A 23,895-nucleotide genomic window follows, 5' to 3' on the forward strand; every position below is an offset into this window, starting at 1 on the left:
GAGGGAGCACCCAGGACCAAGACACAGGTCATGGCGTTACGGACTGCTCAGAGGTCACATGCCACCATCCCCTCCTTGCTCTATCTGCTGGGACAGTGTCCAAGGAGAGGACACAGAGCCAACTGCTGCATACGAGGCACATGGGGGTTAGTGGTAAGACGAGCTGACAGGATGGACGACATGGGCACAGCCATCTTTGGAAAATGCAATCTGCCAAAATATAGCCCCTCCTAGCCTTGGGATCCATGCCACAGCCTACTGAAACACCCGAGCAGGAAACTCAGCCACAGAAAGTGCTCTGATGAGCCGCCTCGTGCGGCCAGTCTCAGGCTGGTACCTGTCAACCACGGTGCAGTCAGCACTCCCCAAAACACATGTCTGGCTCTGCCACTCTCTGGCCCCAGGATGACCACTCACCTAGCTCCCTGCACACAGTGGACAGGTGTGCTAACCCCAGAGCAACACCTCCCAGCCCTCGTTTCTTCCTCTGGCCATGCCCCTGGTCATCCAGAAATGTCTGATGCAGCAGGCCAGGTGTCCGTGCTGAGGATCAGAACTAGGGCCATCAGGGTAATTCCGGACGAGGAAGCCGCACCCCAGAGAGGCTCCCTGCCCAGGTCCTCCCATTCCAAGTTTGGCGCTTTCTCCAGCATGTGGGTGACAGTATGGATTTTTTCCTCTTTCAGGACTTCCTTTAAATTTGTCATTGGCCTCTAGGTAATTTGAGATATAGAATAATTGAGTAGTCAGCTAATTTGAATTACGTAGTTGGACTTTGAAATGAATGAGGCTTGATTGCCTTTGTTAGCAAACAGGGATCGTTACGAGACCTAGAGGCGCCTCATCCACGGACACACGAGGGGATGCTGAGATGGAGCCGTGGAAGTTCACCTCCCACTTAGCGGGATTTCTCTGAACCTCAGCACGCCGTCCGCCAGCTCAATGTCTCGGGGAGCAGCCCCTCTGCTGCCCAGTTCTGGAAGGGGAGCTCGGTCAGCCATGCCCCCTTCCTGGTGGTGCTACTTCCCACACCCTGGAGCACTACCCCATACTACTCCCCAGTATGGTGGGGGGGCGCACAGCAAGCACCATGAAGGGAGGGTGAGGGGACAGGGGACCGGGCAGCCTTGGCTCACAGATCATGTCCTGCCCCACCCATATGCAAATCTAACCTTTCTGATATTTCAGCATGATAAGCCCAAAGACACGATTTCAACAGGAAAATATTTACTGAAGGCTTTCTCTTTCATAATCTATTGATTTTAATATCCTTACCACTTTGGCTAAATGTCAATTTTACCCTGAGGACTGCTATTGCAAATTTGAACACATTTTATTTATTTGTGGCATTCAAAATATTAGTGTTGGAAATGAGTAAAGTGTGAGTCTTTCAGCGTTCCTCTTTAAAGTTTATTTTTCCTGTTTGAATAATGCTGGTAATTTGCCATGGTAATTGGGGCCAACGGACGATGCGCGGCAACGACAGGCAGAAACTGAAGTAGCATTTCGAACGCTGACACACAGCTCATTAATATGGGGCCAACCTCCGCACTTAACCTTTGGGACCAGAAGCACCTGTTTATCACTATCATTCAGCCAGAAGCCAAGTCCTCTCCCCTCTGCTCACTTCTGCTCCCGCCGTCCAGCCTGTACCAGTCTATGCGTGACCAGCTCGGACACTGCCCCCCCTCAGATTCGGGCTCATCGGAGCTCTGAGCAGCGGCTCAGGGGCACACCCCCCAGTCCCACCCCCACACGTGCTCCTGCCCTAAGAGCAGCTGGGGTGGCTTTGTGAGGCTTCCCCGAGGAGCCACCTCATGCCCAGGGAGGCTGAGCATGCCTCGGCTGCCAAGGGGCCCCATACAGGCATTCTCTAAACTGCTAAATCGCCAATAATTAGTACAGCTGGATGACATCAGTTTATTTTTCCAGATTTCTGGAGTGGGTCTTTAGGCTCTCTGTGCAGGGTTTTCTACTGCAAAGCTGGCCTCTCACTCGTGCCTGGGGCCAGAGTCTCCCAGCCCCCGCCCCAGACCACAGCAGACCCTCATCTGTCCACTGCAGGAGATGGGGTGTCCAGAAGGCCACCACCCAACCCTAAATTGTCTCCTCACCACCAGGATACCCACTGTGCTCCCAGCTAAGGCCTGGACTAGGCAGACCACAGTGGGGATGTTTCCTGCAGGACCCCCTGCCCCCCAGCCAAGGCCTGGACTAGGCAGACCACAGTGTGGGTGTCTCCTGCAGGACCCCCCTTCCCCCCAGCCAAGGCCTGGACTAGGCAGACCACAGTGGGGGTGTTTCCTGCAGGACCCCCTCCCTCCTCCCAGCCAAGGCCTGGATTAGGCAGACCACAGTGGGGGTGTTTCCTGCAGGACCCCCTCCCCGCTCCCAGCCAAGGCCTGGACTAGGCAAACCACAGTGGGGGTGTTTCCTGCAGGACCCCCTCCCCACTCCCAGCCAAGGCCTGGATTAGGCAGACCATGGAGGGTTCTCAGCAGAGCACGCCCCTCCCCATCCCATACCTTCTCCCTAGATGGTCACAGGCTTGGGCCCTGACCTAGCTCAGCCGGGGAACCTGCTCCTGCCTCCAGCCCCATCCAAGGGCCTCTACCTTTGGGAGGCCAGGTGTCTCAGGGGCGAGACTTGCACTGAGGCAAGAGGAGTGACAGTTCAGGGGTGGGGTGGGTGGGGCAGCAGGCTCACCTGCTCCAGAGCCCCTAGATCTCTCCAGGCCTGCCCCCTCTACAAGGCCCACTGCCTTCTCATCTTGGCACACAGAAAGTCCCAAATGGGGCCCAGAGTCATCCCCAAATTCTGTCCGCCTCTGCCCCTGGAGCACAAGGGCTACTGCTCCCACCCTGGGGGGCCCTTTGTGGAGGCCGAGTCTGGTGGGACCCCCACCTGCCCCCGCAGGGGTGGACGGGTTAGCCAGAGATTTCAGAGGAGGGCGGCAGGCTCTCTCCATTACCACAAACGGGCAAGGGCTTTGGGGCACCATCTGAGCGAACCACCCACGCACTTAGCTTTAATCTCGGAGGATTTGCAGAGTGTGGTTAGATTAAAGCTGTTTTCTGAGGTTTGAGGAACCGGCCCCCAGAAGAGCGGCAGACATCACAGGCTGACAGCACAACGCAGAACTCACACACACACAACTCCATCACACCCAGCTTCTTGCCTGCTTCACAACTGTGGCCGGTCCCCGATCTCGCTGAGCTTCTGTGTCTGCAGCCGTAAGATGGGACCACCACCGTGTGCCGGGGGCTCTGCGTGTGCTGGGGGCTCTGTGCAGGGGACACCGTCATGTGCTGGGGGCTCTGCGCGGGGGGACACGGCCGTAGGAACAATGGCTGTCGGTAAACACAGTACCTCAACCTTGCCGGTGGCGACCTCGTCCTCACAGTCAACCTGTGGCTGGTCAGAGCCTGGGACGGGCCCCCCTCTGCCTCCTAAGCAGAGCCAGAACTCGCTGCATGGGTCCTATGCTCTTCCCACGCTGTGTCCCCACTGCTTACGTAGCCGCCGAGCCCGAGGAGGCACTCTGGGGACATCTACAGAATAACCGCAGGAGCTCCTGGGTCTGGAACCAAGACCTACCTCTGGCGGCCTTGCAGCTTTGACCTCTCATCATGACGCTGCACAAATCCTACACTCAGACCATCGGACCTCGTCCCCCACCCTGAAAAGTGAGCTCCACAGAAGACACGTGTCGTGGTCCATCTCCATGGCATGTGATCCACATGGTGGTTCACACTCCCCCAGTCAGTAAAAATATTGACCCCCTTGTCCACAGGGACATTGTATATATATGACATACATAAGAGAAAGAAAAACTACCTTTTCAGGATGTACCAAAAAAGGACACAGCTTCTAAGAGCCATTGGGGTCTGGAGGAGAATCCTGCTCACTGTGGAAGCCTCTATAGGAGCTGGACCTGGACTTTGTGGAGAGAGGGATGAGGAGGTCCGCCGTCGGCAGTCTGTGATGGTCTCGTGGACAGAGATGGGGTATGGGTTTGTAAGCGCCACAGCTCCCGCCAAGCCCTGCACACAGGCCTCGGTAAAGCAAGGGTGGGGGCTGCTCTGAGTCACAGTGAGGGGTTTGTATGCTCGCCGCCAGGGAAAATGTCTTACGTTAATTTAGGAAGCAATACTGAGATATAGCTTGACTCATGTGCTGAAAAAAATACTATTTAAGTTAAATAATGTGTCCTAACGGGATGCACTCGCCTGTCCTGGGGAGCTAAATGAACTTCCCGGGGCCCACGGGTGCACCCTGGAATTTGAATTTATGAAAATAATCAGTGGCATGAGCTGTTTTTAAGCCATTTAGCTGCTTTGACTATAAACCAAGTGCCAGGTGGGGAAGAAAATGGATTATTTCACCATCTGATTAGGTGGGTTTGCAGTAACCAAAGTTGACTGTCTATATTAAATCCCGAGTGATCAAAACATAAAAAACGGCTGGTGTTAAATTAGACAGTGAGTATATGCGTCCCCACATGAATTCTAGTTTCCATCTAGCCTCTAGCTCCCCACGTAATCAAGCACAACGTCAGTTACAGACACAAACGCAACTGAGAAAGCCAATGCAAACTGCAATCGTGTATGCAACTGAATTAGCAACCGATCCCCCAAAATAGCAGCGGCTTGGGGGCACGGGCCCAGGAGGAGGCGGCTCAGAGCAGGGCAGGCTCCTCAGGCCTTTTCCCAAGCCCATGCACGTCTAATTTCGCTAAGACTCCTGCAAGTCTGGATGAAGACAACTTGCAAGCCATGCTCTCCGATTTCTCTTCCTTCCACTCTCACAACCAGGAAAACGAAGGGTCCATCAAATCCCTCCTTGCAAAACCACAAGCATGCTTTCATATAACACCAGTTACATATTACAGGTAAATTTCAAGCAGCTCACTAAAGTCTTCTCTATGTTTCAATAAGATAAGCCACCACCCGAAGTGAGCAGAGTTGAAGAAAACTTTGCCTTTCTTTTTACATTCACGTTTATAAGACGTGAGAAATGTGCTTCACATCAACGTCAAGGACCCCTGAAAAAAAGAATAAAGTGAAAGGACTATAGGGGAGGAGATGGGGCACACCCAGGTCAGAGGGCAGGGGGCTGAGGCTGGGGGCCAGGAGAACGTGCGCACCCCTCAGAGCCGCGAGCCGCCTGTCCTTCCCACCACCGTGGCACTGGCCGTCAGCCCTGCATCCAGCATCCAGCAGAGCCTGCGCGCATCAGGTGGCTCAGAGGCGGACCAGCGAGCGGCTCGGCATCTGTATTTCCCATGGCGCATTTCAGTCCGAACGAAAATTAAACATGCGTCAGGTGAAGCCCAGTAATGGCTGTTCACACATGAAGAACATTCTTCATTGGCAGCAGAACCGTGCAGAGCTGCTAAGCCACCCGGTCGGGGCCCCAGGGCCCCAAGATCCCCTAAAGGGCACATGGGTTAGAGGTCGCTCACCGGGATCTAGGACGCCTGGCGGGTCAGCTGGGCGGTATGGTGCTCTGTGCACCCTTCGCTTTTTCTCTGATTTGTCCGGTTTAACTACCTTTTTACAATAAATCCCTCTCATTCCTTATACTAGACTAATGATGCTCCTGCTGTAACCTACGCCCTCGAAACCAGCGAGAGCATGGGGCTGCCGTCGGGTGGGCGGCTGGTGTCCCAGCCCCCCACGGTAGCTCCACCTTCAGGGGCTCTAGCCAGGGGACCCACGAAAGAGAGGAAGGAGAAGGGGCACCCCACACCCCCCAACAGCCAGACCCGCGCAGGTCACTCATACCACACCCCGTCCCACGGGTCTACGGGCGGAACGTGTGTGTCCCCGAATCCCCGTGTTGAAACCGTGTCAGCCCCTTCTTTGGGGGGTTCAGCAGGCTACGCAGGTGCCACCCTGGCATGCAGGGCATCCGTCCTGCACCTCTGCACAAAGGAGAGCGGCCTCTAGTTTCCAAATGAAGTCGCTTTTCTGTGTAGCCAGCGGTTGGGGGCGACCTTTTCTGGGAACCTCACAGGGTCCATCAGGCACACAGAACAGCAAGATGCTTCCTGCACTGACAGTCTCCTCACTTCTTGGACATTCGAAACTTCACTTTAAAGAGATGGAAAAAGGACAATCAAAACTACATTGGAACAGCTCTTCAGAGCACACAAGGCATAGGAATCTGATCCGGGCACCTTGAAAAGTTACTGGAGAAGGAAACCACCAACAAAATGACAAGGCAACCTACTGAATGGGAAGAGATATTTGCAAATGACATATCCGACAAGGGGCTAATATCCAAAATATGTAAGGAACTTCTACAAATCAACCCTAAAATAAAAAACCAAAAACAAAGAATCCAGTTAAAAATGGGCAGAGGACCTGAATAAACATTTTTTCAAAGAAGACATGCAGATGGCCAACAGACACATGAAAAGATGCTCAGCATCACTCGGCATCAGGGAAATCCAAATCAAAACCTCAATGAGATACCACCTAACAGAATTCAGAAAGGCTAAAATTAACAAGTCAGGAAACGACAGATGTTGGCGGGGATGCGGAGAAAGGGGAACCCTCCTACACTGTCGGTGGGAATGCAAGCTGGTGCAGCCACTCTGGAAAACAGTGTGGAGGTTCCTCAAAAAGTTGAAAATAGAGCTACCATATGATCCAGTAAACCCAATGAAAATGAAAACACTAATTCAAAAGATATGCACCCGATGTTTATAGCAGCAATGTCCACAATAGCCGAGATATGGAAGCAGCCCAGATGTCCATCGACAGATGATTGGATAAAGAAGATGTGGTGTATATTCAATGGACTATTACTCAGCCATAAAAAAGAAAGAAATCTTGCCATTTGCAACAACACGGATGGAGCTAGAGGGTATTATATGGAGTTAAATAAGTCAGAGAAAGACAAATACCATATGATTTCACTCATATGTGGAATTGAAGAAAAAAACAAAGAAAAAAGTGACAAAACAAGAAACAGACTCTTAGCTCTAGAGAACACACTGCTGTTCACTAGCAGGGAGGTGGTGGGGGATGGGAGACAGGTGAGGGGGATTAAAAGTACACTTATCATCATGAGTCCTGAGGCACGCACAGAACTGTTGAATGTTGTACACCTGAAACTAATATCTAATATAACAGTATAGGTTAATCATACTTCAATTTTAAGAAATGTTATTGGAGGAGCAAAAGACAGGAGTCCGCCCGCGAGGCGCTTCAGACCTTGGGGAAGCCAGAAGAAGGCGCGGGCAGCCCCTGGAAGCCCATCCTAGCAATAAAATGCATGGAACCAGCCACCTGCAGGTGCCGCCAGCAGGAAGGTAGGTCCAGCACGTAGGTCCCCAGCGGAATAGCGGCTTGACACTCCGCTGACCGCCAGCATGCTGCAGAGCTAGCCGGAGGGCGGACGGCGAAGCTCATCCCCTGACCTGAGCACTGGACGTCTGCAGAAGGAAAGACCCTGGGCCCACCACTCCATCAAGGTCCCTCTCAGCCGTCAGCTCTGCTCACGCCTTTCTGGACCCCTGTGCCTGGACGGGAGCCCTCGGCCCACGCCCAGGTCAGAGCCCCCCTTCCCAGCCAGGCAGGTGGTGCTTGGCTGCATCTTGCTGCTGGTCCTGCAAGAACAGGGCTCAAAGGCTCCTGCTCCAAAAGTAGTGCTCACCGAGGCACCACAGAGCCTGCAGACCCCGGGACCCCTGTTCTCACCAGCCTCGCTCCCTGCTCGCGTGCCTTCAGTCGGAGCTCAGCCCCCGTGCCCACCAGCGTCCATCTGAAGGCGGGACTTGATAAAACCTTCCCTTGGTGGTGGGGGCCAAGGGCGCCAGGGACACTACCAGTCCCGTGCCCACACCTGCTACTGTTCGAGGGACAGACGCAAATGAAGAAGTCGGGCTCATCCAAGACATACAGAATTTACCCAAATTCACAGTCCCGTGGAAAACCGTCGCCCTCTGGGTTACAGCACGAGTGTGGGAGGTGTTGATGACAAGGTGAAGTGGTCTGCAGATGGCCCCAAAAAGGCGTGCCGTGGCCTGCCCCAGAGCCTGCGCCTGGGGCCATGCAGCTGTGACACGAAGGATCTGAGATCAGGGTGGCCCTGAATCCAGTGACAGGCGTCTTTGGAGGAGGCAGACACGGGAGGGACGCCTGCAGCCCCCACAGGCTGGAGGAGGCAGGAAGGACCCTCCACTGGAGCCATGGGAGGGAGACAAGCCCTCGCCACCTTGACCTCCGGCTGCTGTCTCCAGAGGGGACAGATTTCTGTGGTTCTAAGCCAGACCGCTGGTGGTCACCGGTTCTGGCCCCCCAAGGACACCCATACACCATGTGCCTGGGACACATGCCCACTCTCTCTGGACCTCTGTCCCCAGGTCACAAAGGACAGGACAGCCTCCAACCCCAAGCCAACCCCAGGATGGACTACACAGCTCCCAGCAGAGGTGAGGCACCTCACCCAGCAGCCTGGGTTCCTGCAGGGGCCCAGCCGGGGGAGACCCCCCGCAGCACACACGTCCCAGGCCCAGCAGGCCCAACGGAGGGCCCCTCGCCACCTGCCAGGCCCGAATCGTCACGCCCGTATGGCGCCCAGCACTATGGGTTTCGGGAGCCGCCACGGCAGCAGGCCCCCCACAGGACAGAGGAGACAGGAGCCAACACCTCGGTGTTGTTCCGCGCAGGTGTCTAGAGTCTGGGATGCAGGCCTGTTTCCATATGAATAGGTGTTACTGCCCGTGAGTGGGATTTTTAAAAAAAAAACTGTCTATTTGTCTTTTGCATCTTTATTGAGACCTGTTCTTATCTGTAGCACAATATCCGGACACCTGGCGGGAAAGTGAAGCTCCATCCCATCCCGAAATGAACCACATGCCCCCCTCATGGATAACCACATGAGGATGCAGCTAGTGTCTGCAGCGACCAGGGAAATGATAATTAGTAATGATGATGATGATGATGATGATGAAAGAACAGGCACCGTTTCTGAGCACTGACGAAACACGGGGCAGCATGCTAAGCATTTCAGATACATTAATGCATTTAATCCTCACGAAAGCACCGTCGGATGGAAATTAAGAAGATTACCTTATAAATCAGAAAGATGGGCCCATGCAATTCACACCAGATCTCTCTGTCTCCAACGCCCGTGAAGGGCGCTGCCACCCAGCCTGCTTCCTCCAGCAGAGAAGGGACACGTCCACCATGGGGCCAGGTGGGAGGGAGGAAGACACCAAGAAAACCACATTCCTGGGCCACACTGCCTTAGTCATTGCCGATGAGCTGCTTTAATAAGGACACAGGTCACACTAGGAAAATTCAACAAGTGTGCACATGCACGGGTGTATACCACACGTGTGCCTGCATCTCTCTGTGTGTACACACGTGTGCACGTGCGTGTGTGGGTGTGTACTGCACATGTGTGCCTGCATCTCTGAGTGTGTACACATGTGTGCACGTGCGTGTGTGGGTGTGTACCGCACATGTGTGCCTGCATCTGTGTGTGTGCACATGCATGTGTGGGTGTATACCACACGCGTGTGCCTGCATCTCTGAGTGTGTGTACGCGTGCATGGGTGTGTACCACGCATGTGTGCCTGCATCTCTGAGTGTGTACACATGTGTGCACGTGTGTGGGGGTGTGTACCGCACACGTGTGCCTGCATCTATGTGTGTGCACATGCATGTGTGGGTGTGTACCACACGCATGTGCCTGCATCTCTGAGTGTGTGTATGCGTGCATGGGTGTGTACCACGCATGTGTGCCTGCATCTGTGTGTGCACATGTGTGTGCACATGCATGTGTGGGTGTGTACCACACGCATGTGCCTGCATCTCTGAGTGTGTGTACACGTGCATGGGTGTGTACCACGCATGTGTGCCTGCATCTCTGAGAGTGTGTGCACACGTGTGCGTGTACATGTGCATGGGTGTGTACGACGCATGTGTGCCTGCATCTCTGAGTGCATGTGTACATGTGCATTATCTCTGGCTGCACTGTGTGCATGTGTAAACCAGTGTGCATGTGTGTCTGTGAGTGCACATGTGCACATACGTGTGTGCACTGTGCCTGCATCTCATGAGTGCACTTGTGAGTGCCTGTGCATGTGTGCAGAAAGTAAGGGGGGAGACTGTGGGGTGAGCACAGGGAACAGCTCGGCCAGGAAGTACTTGAGACTGTGGGGTATTTTTTTTTAAATATTTTTTTTTAATTTTTTAATTTATTTATTTGAGAGAGAGAGAGAGAGAGAAACAGCATGAGAGGGGATAGGGTCAGAGGGAGAAGCAAGCTCCCCGCTGAGCCGGGAGCCCGATGTGGGACTCGATCCCAGGACTCCGGGATCATGACCTAAGCCGAAGGCAGTCGCTTAACCAACTGAGCCACCCAGGCGCCCGACTGTGGGGTATTTTTACCTTGGTTCTCCCACACTGAGAAGCCAGGGAGCCGAGTGTCCAGGGTGTGCAAGCCCCCTGCTGCTCAGGATTCTCTCACACAAGTGCTCCCCGAACGAGAGCTGCAGGCTGGCCCCTCCACGAGGCAGGGGAGGGCAAGAGTGGCTGTGGCCTCCCACGGGCAGGCTCTGCTCAGGCGCGGGGCCAGGCCAGGGCTCCCCACTCAGAACCAAGGCCTGCCATGGGTCTCCATAGGGCCGTGGGTTTTCGGGACAGTGCACACGGTGGCCTCCAGATGCCGCACATGGGGACATGGCTCGGAGGAGGAGGGAGGCCAGGATGCCACCGGCTCAGCCGTCAAAGAGGCCTGGTGCTTGTGTCTTTCAGGAATTCGCAGACTCCGTGTCCCAGCTGGTCACGCAGAAGTTCCACGAGCTGACTGTGGGCCTGGCGTCCGCGCACGCCCGCCACAAAGCACTGGCAGGAATCGTCATGACCACAGGTAATGCCTCTCGTTTTCCCTGTGGGATCCCATCCGCAAGGACAGGAGATTTAGTGTCTGCCTGACCTTGGGAACCAGACGAGTCTCTCTTCCACATGAAGATGTGAAAAAGAAAAACAACAATAGGACCCAGAGAGCTCAGTGCCGATTCTAGATGATCAGCAAAAGCATGCTGACACCTCCTCAGACCGGCTCTGCCCGCATGCCTCGACTCCCACAAAGAAGGGCCGCGTGAGGACCTGGCCCATGTCTTCCCTGTTAGGCTCCCCGCCTCGTGGTTGAGAACACCGTGCACTGTTGATGTTGGTACAGCTGGAACCCAAGGTCAGGCCAGGCCACAGATTAGTCGCCTCAGGCAGGGGTGAGGAGGCTGCCTGCGTGCACCTCGCACTTCCCCGCGGCACCTGCATTTCCTCCGTGCACAGGGGGCGGCCTGTGGCAGGGAGTCTGAGCCCCCACTGGGGTGCAAACCACCCCCTGAGCCCCATCACGGGAGACGGTGGGCACTCCTTCCGCCAAGCGGTTCACAGACGTGGAACCCCATCCCACACGTGGGGCAGGATGGGAGGGGGACGTCCAGACCACAGGGAAGGTTGTGGCCTCGGACAGCCAGGGTGGGAGACACAAGGGTTAACTTCCAGCAATCAGTTTTTGGTGAAAACATCTATTAATGGTAACTAACCAGTTGGTCATTTGAACTGTGTACTCTTTCTGATTCCAGAGTTGGGCATGAGTTGGTCATGACCTACTCAAAATGATGCTTGCAGAAATAACTGGCTTTGGGTTAAGTTTCACAAAGAGGATTTGCGTGTGTAGACAAAGACCATCTACATGATGACCAAACATATGTATGTTGAAAATCAGTTAAAAACCAGAGAGTCGGCATATTTTTCCTACCATTCTAGCCCTGAGGGCCCCTCAGGTTCTGCCAAGCGCAGGACGCTGGGGGAGGGGCAGAGCCACTCAGGACCCCAGGGCTTTAGCGCAAGGGCATATATTGCTCAACCTTTCCATTATGGGCATCTTAGTAAAACAGAATGAAAAATGCCTCCCCTGCTGTAATTGGGGAAGGAGAATGGGGTGTATGAAGTGCTCTGAAAGGTAACGATGACTTTATGAGGACAATGTGCTAAGGCAAAGGCAATTCTGTTTCGTCAGTGACACCACTGTATCTGGGGCCGGCATTCTGCCCAAGCTGCCGACACTTGCCCTTCCATATACTCAAATGTCTGCCTCCGTGTAGAAAGTGAAATATTCTAAATTGAGGGCTAAGGGTCCACCTCAGTCAAGAGCATTCCTGCTGGACCTGGCATTCCTTTCTCTGGCAGCCAGCAGCCGTGGACCGGATGCATCTACATGTGGGGCACCATTCTGCACACCCAAGGGGGTGACAAGAAAAGACACAGCCTCCACTTCAGGATACGGTCTAGGGAACCGTGACAGATGGTGCTGGCCAAGGACAATTGCTTGGGTTTGACTCCCAGCTCTACCTGCAACTAGCCATGTGACTTTAGGTCAGTCTGCCTCTTGGCAACTCAGAGGGAGGGAAGGATGGAAGGAAGGAAGGAAGGAAGGAAGGAAGGAAGGAAGGGAGGGAGGAAGGAAGAGGAGGAGGAGGGAGAGAGGAAGGGAGGAAGGGAGGAGGGAAGAAAGGATACAAGGAAGGAAGAAGAAGGGAGGAAAGAGGGAAGGAAGGAAGAGAAGAAGGAAGAGATGAAGGAAGGAGGGAGGGGAGGAGGAGGGAGAGAGGAAGGGAGAGAGGGAGGGAGGAAGGAAGGAAGGAAGGGAGGGAGGAAGGAAGGGAGGGAGGGAGGAAGGAAGGAAGAGAGGAAGGAAGAAGGAAGGAAGAGGAGGAGGAGGGAGAAAGGAAAGGAGGAAGGAAGGGAGGAGGATAGAAGGTGAAAGGGAGGGACCTGTGTCTCGCCTCCATTGGGCTCTATTCCCAACCCCAGCGCTTAGGTCGCTATGATCTGCTGAGTAGTTTTTCCAGGATTTCCCAGCTCTGGAGCTGATTGTCCAATATCTTCCCACTTTTCTGGAAAACTCAATTCCAGGAAGTCTTGAAAGCTACTCTCAGACCTCCCTTGGAAAACAGTAACATTTTACAAAGACTCATGGGAAAATGGCGAGTGAATATGCTGGTTTTTGTGCAGGCAATTTACCTACGTGAACTGAATTTATTCTATGAAGTGAGACTGTACACGAATTAGTGACTATAAACACTGAGGAATAAAGTGCTGAAACTTGCCTTCTTGTTATAAAGAGAAAGTTTCATAAACACACTGATTAACAAGAGATTAGGGAGATGTGTGCAAAATCACTGGTAGAAATATTTTGTAAAAACCATTTACTTAAAGTTGCTGTGACACCTGACCTTCCTTCTAGCTCAGGTGTTTAAGCAAATGCGCAGGAACCTCCAAGAGGGAAGGATGCTCTTACTTACTTACAAAGTTACAAAAGTTACAAACGTGTGTGGATTCTGAAGGAAAACCTGATTGCGATGCCTCCCATTTCCAGGTGGGACACCAGCTCGTCCACATCACTCAGCGCCTGCAGGTGCTTTCCCCTGATGAGGCCGTAGGACAAATCGGTAGCAGAGACATGTGTTTACGGATAGAACAGTTCTTACTGTTACCCAAATAGCACAGTATCTGGTAAAAACTCAAGCAGAAGGGAGCTCGGGAAGGGACACGGCGTTCTCCCACCGGCCCGGTAGTGAAGCTGGCGCTGATCACTTTCCTTTTGGGTCCTCGTGACTCCAAACACTATATTTGTTCTGTATTTCCATTTTTTTCAATTCTGAATATTGATTTGCGCTGGTAAAATCTGACGCTTTTTGCTTTTTCATGATCGTGTTTGTAACATTCATGGGTTCAGGTAACATGCTTACACTTCTCTTCCTTATGCTGCCAAGCGGAGAGCGCGCCGTCGGCCCCCTGGCCGGCCTGGCGAGCTGCCTCGTCTCACTACGCGCATATTTTTGTGTTACGGTAACTAGCACTTACAGCCTCTTCTATGCCGTACTTCAGCCTTCCATCCTCTGTCCGGTGAGCCTAAATGTTGGAAAGCATTACACGGCCTCGCGCGGTCAGGACGCGGTAGGGGCCACCGCCGAGCGCGGGCTGAGCCGCGGTTCCTGTGCTGTCCCTGCACCATGTCCCTACAGCGCCAGGGGCCGTGCTCGTACATTCTCACTCCTGCCACCACTCACTCAAAGCCGCCTCACATTTAGGGTTGACCCACATTTGTTGCTAGACCTCCTCAGAGAGCCTCTGAAGCTTTTGTGTGCTTTCCGGGTGCTCTGCTTTCTCTTCTTTCACTGAAAGGAAGGAAATGCTTCTGGCACGCCTGCTGGCCAACGAGTCCCCATGTCTGCGGACAGGCCCACGCCCTTCCCTGGGCCCCAGCCGCACCCCAGCACCAGCCTCGCCGCTTTCTCCTCCCTTCTCCCAGCCTGACAGATGCAACCTCAAGAAACACCGTCAAAACGTGTGGGGACAGAAACCGGGCATGCTCGCTCACAGGCCGCAGGCCGACCACACTCTCAAGCTCCTGCAGCAGCTTTGCTTGGGGAGAATTCTGCGCTTGACATTATTTTCCCTGCACATCTGGGGGGGATTTTTCTATTATCTCTTACCTAATGTTTCTAACCAGATACATCTGGCTGACGTCTCTGCCGGATCGCCCTGCCCTGCCTACGGAGGGGAAAGGCCCTTTTTTGTAAACTGAATGTTCTATAATTTCATAAGAATGTGTGTAGGCGTGAGCCACGCACCTGCTCTGATTTATTTAAGCTGTTTATTTCTGTACTTTTTCTCATATTATTTCTTTGATAAATTCCTTCCTTTACACACATTTTCGTCCAATTTTCAGTATTCTGACCGGATCCTCGGTCTCTTCCCATTCCTGGTGCATCTACCCATTTCCTCTGTGACCTTGGGCCCTTCTGAAACTTCCCTGACAGCTCTTCAAATGCCCGCTGCTTCTTAATTTCTGCAATGTGTATCACTCAAGACATCTCTCTTGTTCTCAGGTTCCTCCTCTCGTTTTATAGATGTGACGCTCCTCACAGGTTCCTGGGGAGCCTCAGCAGCTGAGCCTCCTCTGTTCTCGGACTGTGCTTCCTCTGATCAAGCCCGCTTTGTTTATAGTCAGTCTTTCTCTTTTATCCTGCTTGTGGCTTCCATACTTGTGAATATTCACATTTGTGAGAAAAATACCAACTCTACTCTCGCAGCGCAGCTCCAGTTTCCCCTGTAACTGGGTCTCTCTCCCCAGTGGAAGGCAGGATACATATAAGCACAAGCCTCCTCGTCGACCCAGGTGGGTCGGGGACCAGCCAACAGTCCTTAATTAAAAGTCACCTGGTGAGCCCGCCCTTGGTGGCTGCTGGCTCAGCGCCTGCTTTCTCTGGGCCCGCCCTGCAGGTGCTTGCTCCCTCTCGATGGCACCTCCGTATGATGCCGGGATTTCATCCTGTCCCTCCACACCCTCCGGAATCCTTCCGGCCTGTGGATCCCACAGGAGGAAAAGCAATGTGTTGCTCCCTCTGCCCTCCTCAGCCAGAAACCTGGACATTGTTTAGCCAAGCTGTCAAGCGATGGCTCTGTCTTCTCCTTTGTTAAGAAATCCTGGTGCTTCCATGGGAAAGTGACTCTTGAAGGAGCTATTAATAATGATGATTTTCACTTGATATGCAAATTTATAATGTTGATAGCACTTTTGCATACACTAATCAAGTTAATTGCTACAACCCTGAGAAGTGGGAGATGCAGGAATCTTAATTACAGCTTTTAAGAAATACAGACAAGGAGATGAAGGGGCTAGGTGCCTTTTCTTGAGTCACGGGAAGGCGGGCGGAGCCAGGAGGTGGGCAGTGGACTCCGCAACCCTGCTGAAGGGCCCCTACACACGTGCACGAGGCGTGGTGCTGAGATGCATGCTCTTCACCTCGCTTCTAAGCTTATTAAGTAAATGACCAGAAGAAAGACTTCCCTGGTGCGTATTTTCAGAAGTTTATGTTCCAGCCTGTCTTTGCTAGCCTGGTCTGCAAAACACATTCAGAAGCTGTGGCTCTAACAAACACCCTTCCTAAGCTGGTGGGCAGCTCTACGCACACCCCACGAATGCCTGGGACATATGACTGCCCAGCAAAAACGCACATCTCTTGAAGACAGGATGGGGAAGAAAACAGCCTACAAAGCCGAACTTCATGAAAACAGCCCAGAACAGCTCCATTCAGGATGGCAGACTCTTGTGGACAAAGCGGGCTGTCCTGTCTTATAGGGAAAATCTCAAAGTCCCAAGTAACAACATGAGACACGTGTTCTGCTATGCTTCAGAGCTTTTTGCTCTGAACCTAAAACGACCCCATGGGGTGAAGAAATCTGCTTCTGCGCTGTCCGAGCCATGCTCTGCCTGAGTCAGGGGTCAGCCACGGCGCCACACCAGGTAAGGCAGCCCTGGTAAAGTCCTGACAGCTGGACCACAGCCAGCGCCTCTCTTCTGAGCGCATGAGGGGCCTGGTGAGGCCCCTCAGCAAAGGGGACTCCTGCAGATGCATGCAGATCCCCAAACCCTTTCTTCCCGGTGTCTCCCTTGAGTGACTGGCAATTACTTTGATCATAAAAAAAAAAAGTGGGTCTTTCCATTTACACCCAGGAGGGCATGGGGAAGATGGGTAAAGACCGTAAGCAGAGCCTTGAGCAGGGATGGGAGACAGTGAACAGTCACCTGGATTTCAGAGGGTTGGTCCTGGAAGACGCTGCAAGGTACAGAGCCTCATGAGCGGGAGGAAGGTTCAGGCCCATCGACACTCACGGGGGCCGACTTCCTGCACAACAAGGAGCAGGACGGAGAGCAATTCCCAGTCTTCGGTTTAAAGGGTTAGGTCTAAACCACGAGCTGCAGGATGTATTTTACTCCTGACCTTCATGTTGCATGAATGCCGACTTGTTATACTCAACACCCTCCTAACATGGAGAGGGAAGGAAGATCCATCGCTGAGCGGACATGGCTTGTCTAGAGATCATGGCAGCTGACCCCAGAGTTACACCTGCGTGGCCCCCAAGGGGAGCCAGCTGAGGAGGGGCAGCGGCCTGACCTGGGCCAGCCCTCCTGCAACACCAGAGGCCCCTCCTCAGCGAGCAGGTGCACAAGGAAACACACAAAACAGGGAGGAAGACAGCACCCCTGCCACATCCCTGCAGGAGCGCGGGCCCCACCTACGGTGTCCAGGGACTTCTGCGCTCTTCATACGGGGACATCGTAAGCTGGCATTTAACTGCCCAAAAGATTTCACCAGGGGAAGAAAATCAAACACTGCCCTTGGCTTGTGGAGGTTTAACAACCGTGTTCTACACGGAGCAAACATGAAGCTGTTTATTTCTGTACTTTTTCTCATATTATTCTCATATAAAGCTGATGGCCTTGATGCACTCTGGATTTTCAGGTGCATTCCCAGTTCATTCCCGTGCGGCCCAGTGGACCCGATGTTTACGTTTTCCAGAATTCACCGCCGCAGGAGGTAACTGCTCTGTGGGACAGTAGGGGGAGCCACGGGGCTGCTCCTGGACTCCTCTGCACCGGGGCTGGGGGCACCCCATGCCGCGAGACCCAGGGTCTCCCGGACACACAGACCACGGGCCCCGCGTCACACCCAGGGCCTCACAACCACCACGACGGCGTCCCTCTCTCCTGCCACAGGAGCCCGCCCACCGAAGGGCCCTAGTGAGGGTGCGGTTCCTGCACTGACAGTAACAGAGCACTGGGCTTCTGCTGTAATTCCAGCAGCGGGCGCCGCAGGGGAAGTCTGGTTCCAGTACTGACTGCTCAGATAACAGCATTTTTAGCAGATTCGGACTGGCACCCATTACACACGTCACACGATGCTCTCTCATGCCCAACAGCTAGCTAGCGCTAGATTTATCCCCTTGTTCCACATGGGACGGCAGACCAGCTCCCCTGAGCGAAGTCTCGAGTGAATAGCAGGAACAGGGTTATGTGACTCCAGACTTCAGGACATGGCGCGGGTTGCGTCCTGCCTGCCGCTCCCCGGGCAGTGCACAGAACTTGTACGCACACGTACTTCCCTCGTCAAGTCAGAGTACCTGCAGTATTTGAAGAAGACAGCCCTGGGGGACGGCCACTAACCAAGGCCCTGGAGGGAGAGAAATCTGCGTCGAACGTGAAAATGTTTCCCTTCAGTCTTACCCATGTCCCTCCCGGATGAGACATGCCTGAGCTGGCATTTTATGTCCCCTCCAGTCCAAACAAAGGAAATTTAGGACAGAAACAGACCCTGACAAGAGGAAGGAACTGATTCGCAGGAAAAGTCAGATAATCAAACACAGAGTCTGCCCAAGTGAGGAGAGAGGTGAAAGGGCAGGCGCTCTGCAACCCCAGCATGCATGGAAGACACTGCAAGACGTGGTGCAGGATCCTACTGGGGACATCCAAGGAGGGCCGCCATCTCCGCGGGAGGCTGTGGAAACCCTACTACTGGGGCCGTGGCACTCAGTGGGTGCAGTGCTAGAAAAAAGGGAGTCAGAACTCATTTCTACACCGCACCCTTGGGCAGTCTGCACACAGGATAAACCCATACTTCTGATATTTGCTTCTTGGACCCTAGCTAGTATATTTACCTACAGTTTTATTTTTAGAAATTTTGTAATCAGAGGTTGCATTGTGAAAATTTCTATTCAAAGGGTTTGAATGGGCTCAGAATTGCTCAGTCCCAGTTAAATAAATAAAAGGACATTCCCAAAGATTGCCTGAAGTTGGGGATGGAGGTGCATGGAGCTGACGAGGGTGATGCAAGCAGCCAGCCAGGGAGACACATTCACTCTGGTCCTGGAGCTCTTCTCGACTGTGTTTGCACACAGGGATCCGGCACCGGTCTCCCCTGGGACACAGTGAGGTGTGCTTGCTTGCAATGAGTCGCCAGGACAGTGAACTCCCGGAATTATTTTATGCATCTGAATTTAGCAATTCTTACTGCTTTGAGACTTTTAGTTATAATCAGAAAGGTCTTTCACTCACCAAATTTATGAAGAGATTATCCCATGTTTTCTTCTACTGTGTTTACATCTTTTTGTTGTTGTTGTTTTAATCAACCCAAGTCCACAGTTTGCACTCTTGGTGTTGTACATTCTCTGGGTTTGGACAGATGTATAAGGACATGGACCCAGATTCCAGTGTCACACAGAGCAGCTTCACGGCCCCGAACACCTCTGTGCTCCGTCTCTCCACTGCCACCCCGCCCCCCGAAAACCCTCCTCTTTTCCTGTCTCCATAGTTCCGCCTTTCCCAGAATGCCATCCAGCAGCATGGGGCCTTGCCTTATTGGCGTCCTTCACTGAGTGATACGCATCCAAACTTCCTCCATGTCTCTTCATAGTTTGATGGCTCCGTTCTTTTTATCACTGAATAATATTCCATTGTCTGGATGGACCACAGTTCATTTATCCACCACCTGCTGGAGGACATGCTTCTGAGTTTGGGTGATTATGAATAAAGATGCAGCTCTTCATGCTTTTGCATCAACACCTTTGACCCACCTGTTACCTACGCTGGTGCACGGTGCACAGTAAAGATGCAGTTTTGTTTTTCAGAGGGCTCTTCAGTTACTGGATAGCTCTAATGGGCTAGTGTCTCCAACCCACAGGTTTGAGATCTCAGCACCTCTATCCTGCAGTAAATTCCTTTCTGACTTTGGGTCAGTTTCTGGACTTTCTGCTCTGTTCTCCTGTTGGGACTTCCTGCGTCAGAACCATGGCAATTTGCTATTGAGCCCTTATAACCTGCTTGATGTCTATTGGGCTTTGTGCCCTGCTATTGGTCTTCTCTCCCAGAACTTCCTGGGTTACCCACAAAAATCAGCTTGCGTGGTTCAAAAATAAAGGAACAAAACCATACTTTTCAACCAGGTTTGCTTTGTCAAAAACAAAGCCCTTGTGCTGTTCCTACTAGAATCATTGAACCTTATCAATCACCGTGGAGAAGGTTCCAGACATCAAATCTTTCCGTCCAAGAAGGTGCAACATCCATGTGTTCGAGTTTTGTTGGTGTCTTTCGGGGGAGTAAATATTTATTCATTTCTCATCTTGATCGTTTCTTGTTAAACTCATTCCTGTTATCTTGTTTGCTGCAGTAAACGGGGCTGTTTGTCCTTTATAGTTTCTCACTAGCTGCTGCGTGTACGTACGAAAGCTGTTGATTTCTGTATATTAGCTTGTACCCTATCACCTTACTGACTCTCTTATTATCTCTAGCAGTATTCCGATTGGATTCTCCAGCGGTGTCCACATCCACAGTCATAGTGCCTTCTGCAGCAACACTGTTCCTTCTCCGTTCCAACTGCTCTATCTCCAATTTCCTTCTCTTGTTGTGCCGGCTAATAGCTTCGGCGAATGTTAAGGAACGGAGTTACCCGGGCATTCCTGCCGTGTTCCTGAGCACGCAGACGTCCCTCTAGTGTTCTAGCATGCCACTGGGGGGGTACGTGTATACACCTGTCATATGTGTGTATACCTCTCTATACGTGTGTGTGTGTCCCTGTGGGTATACCTCTGTGTGTGTGTGTGTGTGTGTGTGTAACATCACATTGGAAAAATACATCTATTTCGTTTATTGAGTTTTTATCAAAACAGTTGTTGGGCTTTGTCAGATGTCTTCTCAGTGTCTGTAATTATAATCATATTTTTGTACTGCTCTTTAATTGAATTGAATCCACTTTTGCATTTCCATAATAAACCCCCCTTGTGGTGATTACTGTATTGGTCTTTTCCTCCAGTGCTCGGTGGTTAGTATTCGATTTAGAATCTTTGGTATCTATAACTGAGGCTACCTGTTTCCCTTCTGTGCATTCTCAGTCAGGCGGATAGATCAGTAACAGGCATTTCGTGATAAAAACAATCTGAGGCTTTCCTTGTCTTCGTGTGCTCTGGGACACTTTATAAATACCCTTGAAATCAGCCGCTACTTCAAGGTTGGTAGAATTCTCCCACAAAACTGACTGGGCCTGGGGCTTTGCGGGAGGGGGTCTCTGATCACGTTTTCTATTCATTCTACAGAAGTCAGTAGGGCCGTGTTTCCTGGGACCGTTGCTCATGTTGTCCTTCAGCCACATCACGGGACCCCATAACCAGAGTCCCGTGCTGGGTTGCATTTCATGGGGGTCGCTGCGGCCAGGGCCACAGCCGCGCTGGGGGAGGAGCTCCGCACCTGCCCCCAAGCACATGGCGCCTGTGGCCCCTGCATATTCCAGAGTGTTCTACCAGATCAGCCTGAGGCTAGACTCACGACACCTCCTCTTTGACTGGCTTCCTCCCTCATCCTCCCCGTCTCCTTTGAGAACTCAGTGCAACCAGGGACCCCGGCTCTGGCCAGCTTGTCCAGAGCCTGTACACGCAGTTCCCCCCACCTCCCCTCGTCCTAGCGACAGTCTGTGTGCAGACTTATATGGTATTCATCACGCAATACCTTATTTTGTGGACATTTCTGTCTCTGAGCCATCTCCGCAAATTCATGATAAATTCTTTGAAGGATAGGCTGCATCACATGGCACGATGCTGACAATAGGAGGTGAGACTAACAGAAAGCGAATAAGCAAATAATGCATCTCTTGGGCCTCATAACTGTGCTGAATACGGCAGAGCCCCAAGTCCAGAGGAGCTGAGGATTAATGAAGGGTGAAGGGACAGCAGTTTCTGCTTCTACAGCTCCGATTTCCACAGAATCAAGAGAGGAGCATCAGACCAGCCCTCGGGAGAAATAGTTCTCTGCTGCTAAGTTGTCCTGCACATGCACCAGACATCTGAATATTGAAAAACTGCAAGGAAACAATTATAAATGTTACTTCCCATTACTCTAAATACCCGCTTTAATTAAGCTGGAATCCGCAAAGCACAGAGCAGTGTATAACCACCTCTTACTCGTACGGTGTTTGGGCCAGAGGTCAATAAGGTCCCTTGGGCTGGACTCTGAGTGTTTACAGGGGGCCCCGGGACAGTGCAGGGCGAGCTTGGGGCAGGAATCCCAAGCTCCAGTCCTTGCCTCCATGCCCAGACTCCGGGTATAAGCCGGCTGCAGTCATCTTCCCCCTCACAGGACAAAGAATAAACTGAGATCGTGGTGTTCTGGGGTATCCTTAAACACACCACATTTTAGAGTCATGAGTCTGGGGTTCGTTCTGAAGGTTTCTTTGGTTTCATTTGTCTTCCATTCTTGCAGAGAATATTGTTTTTGTTGACGAGATTCCTTGGACCGTGGTCAGAATGAGCGCCGTCCGGTGACACGTAAATCATGGGGCCTCCACTTGCCTCAGCGCGGATCCGCAGTGGGAAAGGGGAACTTGCGGGCCAGGGCGGGGGGGCATGCCCAGGCAGCAGTGAACACCGCCCCATTTGATGGCTAGGAACCTGGGCGCAGAGAAAGGGTCAGAAAACCACCCCATTAGTTTGTCTGACCTCAAAACTCTCTGCTCTTACATATATAAAGAGCATTCAAAAATCACAATAGCTCTGCGCACTCTGTGAGTTTATCTCTTCCGTGGGTCACATGGGACAGCCACAAGCTAACACAAGCCTGGCTTCCTAGTTCTCCCCTCAGCCCGGGGAAGACGGCTGTCCGGGGCTCGCAGGGCCTGGGAAAGGGCTGTGCGGACCCTGACGGGAGAGGAGGAAGGAGCTGTGCGGGCTGGGACGGAGCCCCTGCTTTTTGGCTCCCACCTGTGCTGCCACTCTTTAGGGAAAACAGAAAGCCTCGTGGCGCTGAATCAGAACAGCACACGTTTTCACTGCAGTCTGTGACGGGCACTGTCGTGCATGGGCCTTAAGTTTCAGGAAGCAGAATCCGCAGCATAGGCCAGGACCAGGGGGGCTCCCACTTCTGTGCTGGGTCTGGGGAGGGGGCAGCCCGAGCAGACAACCCCGGCCCCCTTCCATGAGATGCACCTCTGCCGAGGGACGCACCGGGGCCGGGCACTGTGCCGCACGTGAGTGCCGGTGGTCCTGCTGTCCGGCCAGCTCGCCTTCAGGGCCCTCCAGCCCTGAGGCCCAGACTGCTGAGCCTGTGACACAGGCATCTACATGTCCTGCAGGCCCTGAGCCTCGACTTCCCCTGAGCTGGGGACGTGCTCCAGCTTCGAGGCAAAGGGGTAGAGGGCCCAGGGCTGGGGGACATGGAGACGGGCCTGCTCAAAGGACCCAGATGTCGGTTCAGCTCCTGTCCATGGTCCCAGGTGTCTTGTCTCAAGTCCCAAGTGGCGGCTCCGGGGTAGACGTGCATGGGGACAGGGACTGGCCCAGGGGTCTGTTCTCACGGGAGTCCCCGCCTGGCTCAGGCCTCCACCCCCGTCCTGCCTGCACACGGCATGCTTCCATCGGCAAATCTTTCTAAGATACAACTCTCTTCCCACGGGACAAGAGGGCGGTGGTCACAGGATTTTCGGGGTTCGTCCCGGCGGTCATAGCCCGGTCGGGCTCAGGGCTCTGCTCCCCACTTTCAGAACCACAGCCTGACATCCAGCAGCCCGCCAGGTCTCCCCCACCCGGTGGGCACTGCACTGCTCCTGCTGGTGTGTTTGGTGGCAGGCTGCGCCTCTCGCCATGTTCACCAGCGCACGTCGAGTCTCCCGGTGTAGGAGGGCAGGGGTCTCGGGGGTTGGTGGGGGAGAGCAGACTCACTCCCACGCCTCCTCTGTCCCCCAGGCTTGGACGTCAGGCAGGCGCAGGTCATCGTCCTGTCGTCAGGGACCAAGTGCATCAGCGGCGAGCACATCAGTGACCAGGGGCTGGTGGTCAACGACTGCCACGCGGAGACCGTAGCCAGGAGAGCACTGGTCCACTTCCTGTACACCCAGCTAGAGCTGCACCTGAGGTAGGCCACCACCGGGGGCAGCTGGGCCCGGACACCCGAGCTCGGGATGCAGGCTGCTCCCGGCTTGTATAGGATGGCGCCCACAGGGCAGGCCCAGGGCGCACGGGCAGACCCCATCCAAGTGAG

General features: G+C 53.2%; 1 protein-coding gene across 1 annotated transcript in view; it reads left to right on the forward strand.

The window, feature by feature from the left end:
- The window catches only part of ADARB2 (adenosine deaminase RNA specific B2 (inactive)), a 139,649-nt gene that overhangs the window by 79,373 nt on the left and 36,381 nt on the right, over positions 1–23,895 (forward strand). The window contains exons 4-5 of the mRNA XM_035022452.1: positions 10,776–10,890; positions 23,601–23,769. Of these exons, the coding sequence (XP_034878343.1) occupies positions 10,776–10,890; positions 23,601–23,769 (284 nt within the window). The remainder of the gene's footprint in view (positions 1–10,775; positions 10,891–23,600; positions 23,770–23,895) is intronic.

This window comes from Mirounga leonina, unplaced genomic scaffold (genome assembly GCF_011800145.1).
Source record: "Mirounga leonina isolate KUSES-001 unplaced genomic scaffold, KU_Mleo_1.0 Mir_175, whole genome shotgun sequence".
In the NCBI taxonomy this organism is placed as follows: domain Eukaryota; kingdom Metazoa; phylum Chordata; class Mammalia; order Carnivora; family Phocidae; genus Mirounga; species Mirounga leonina.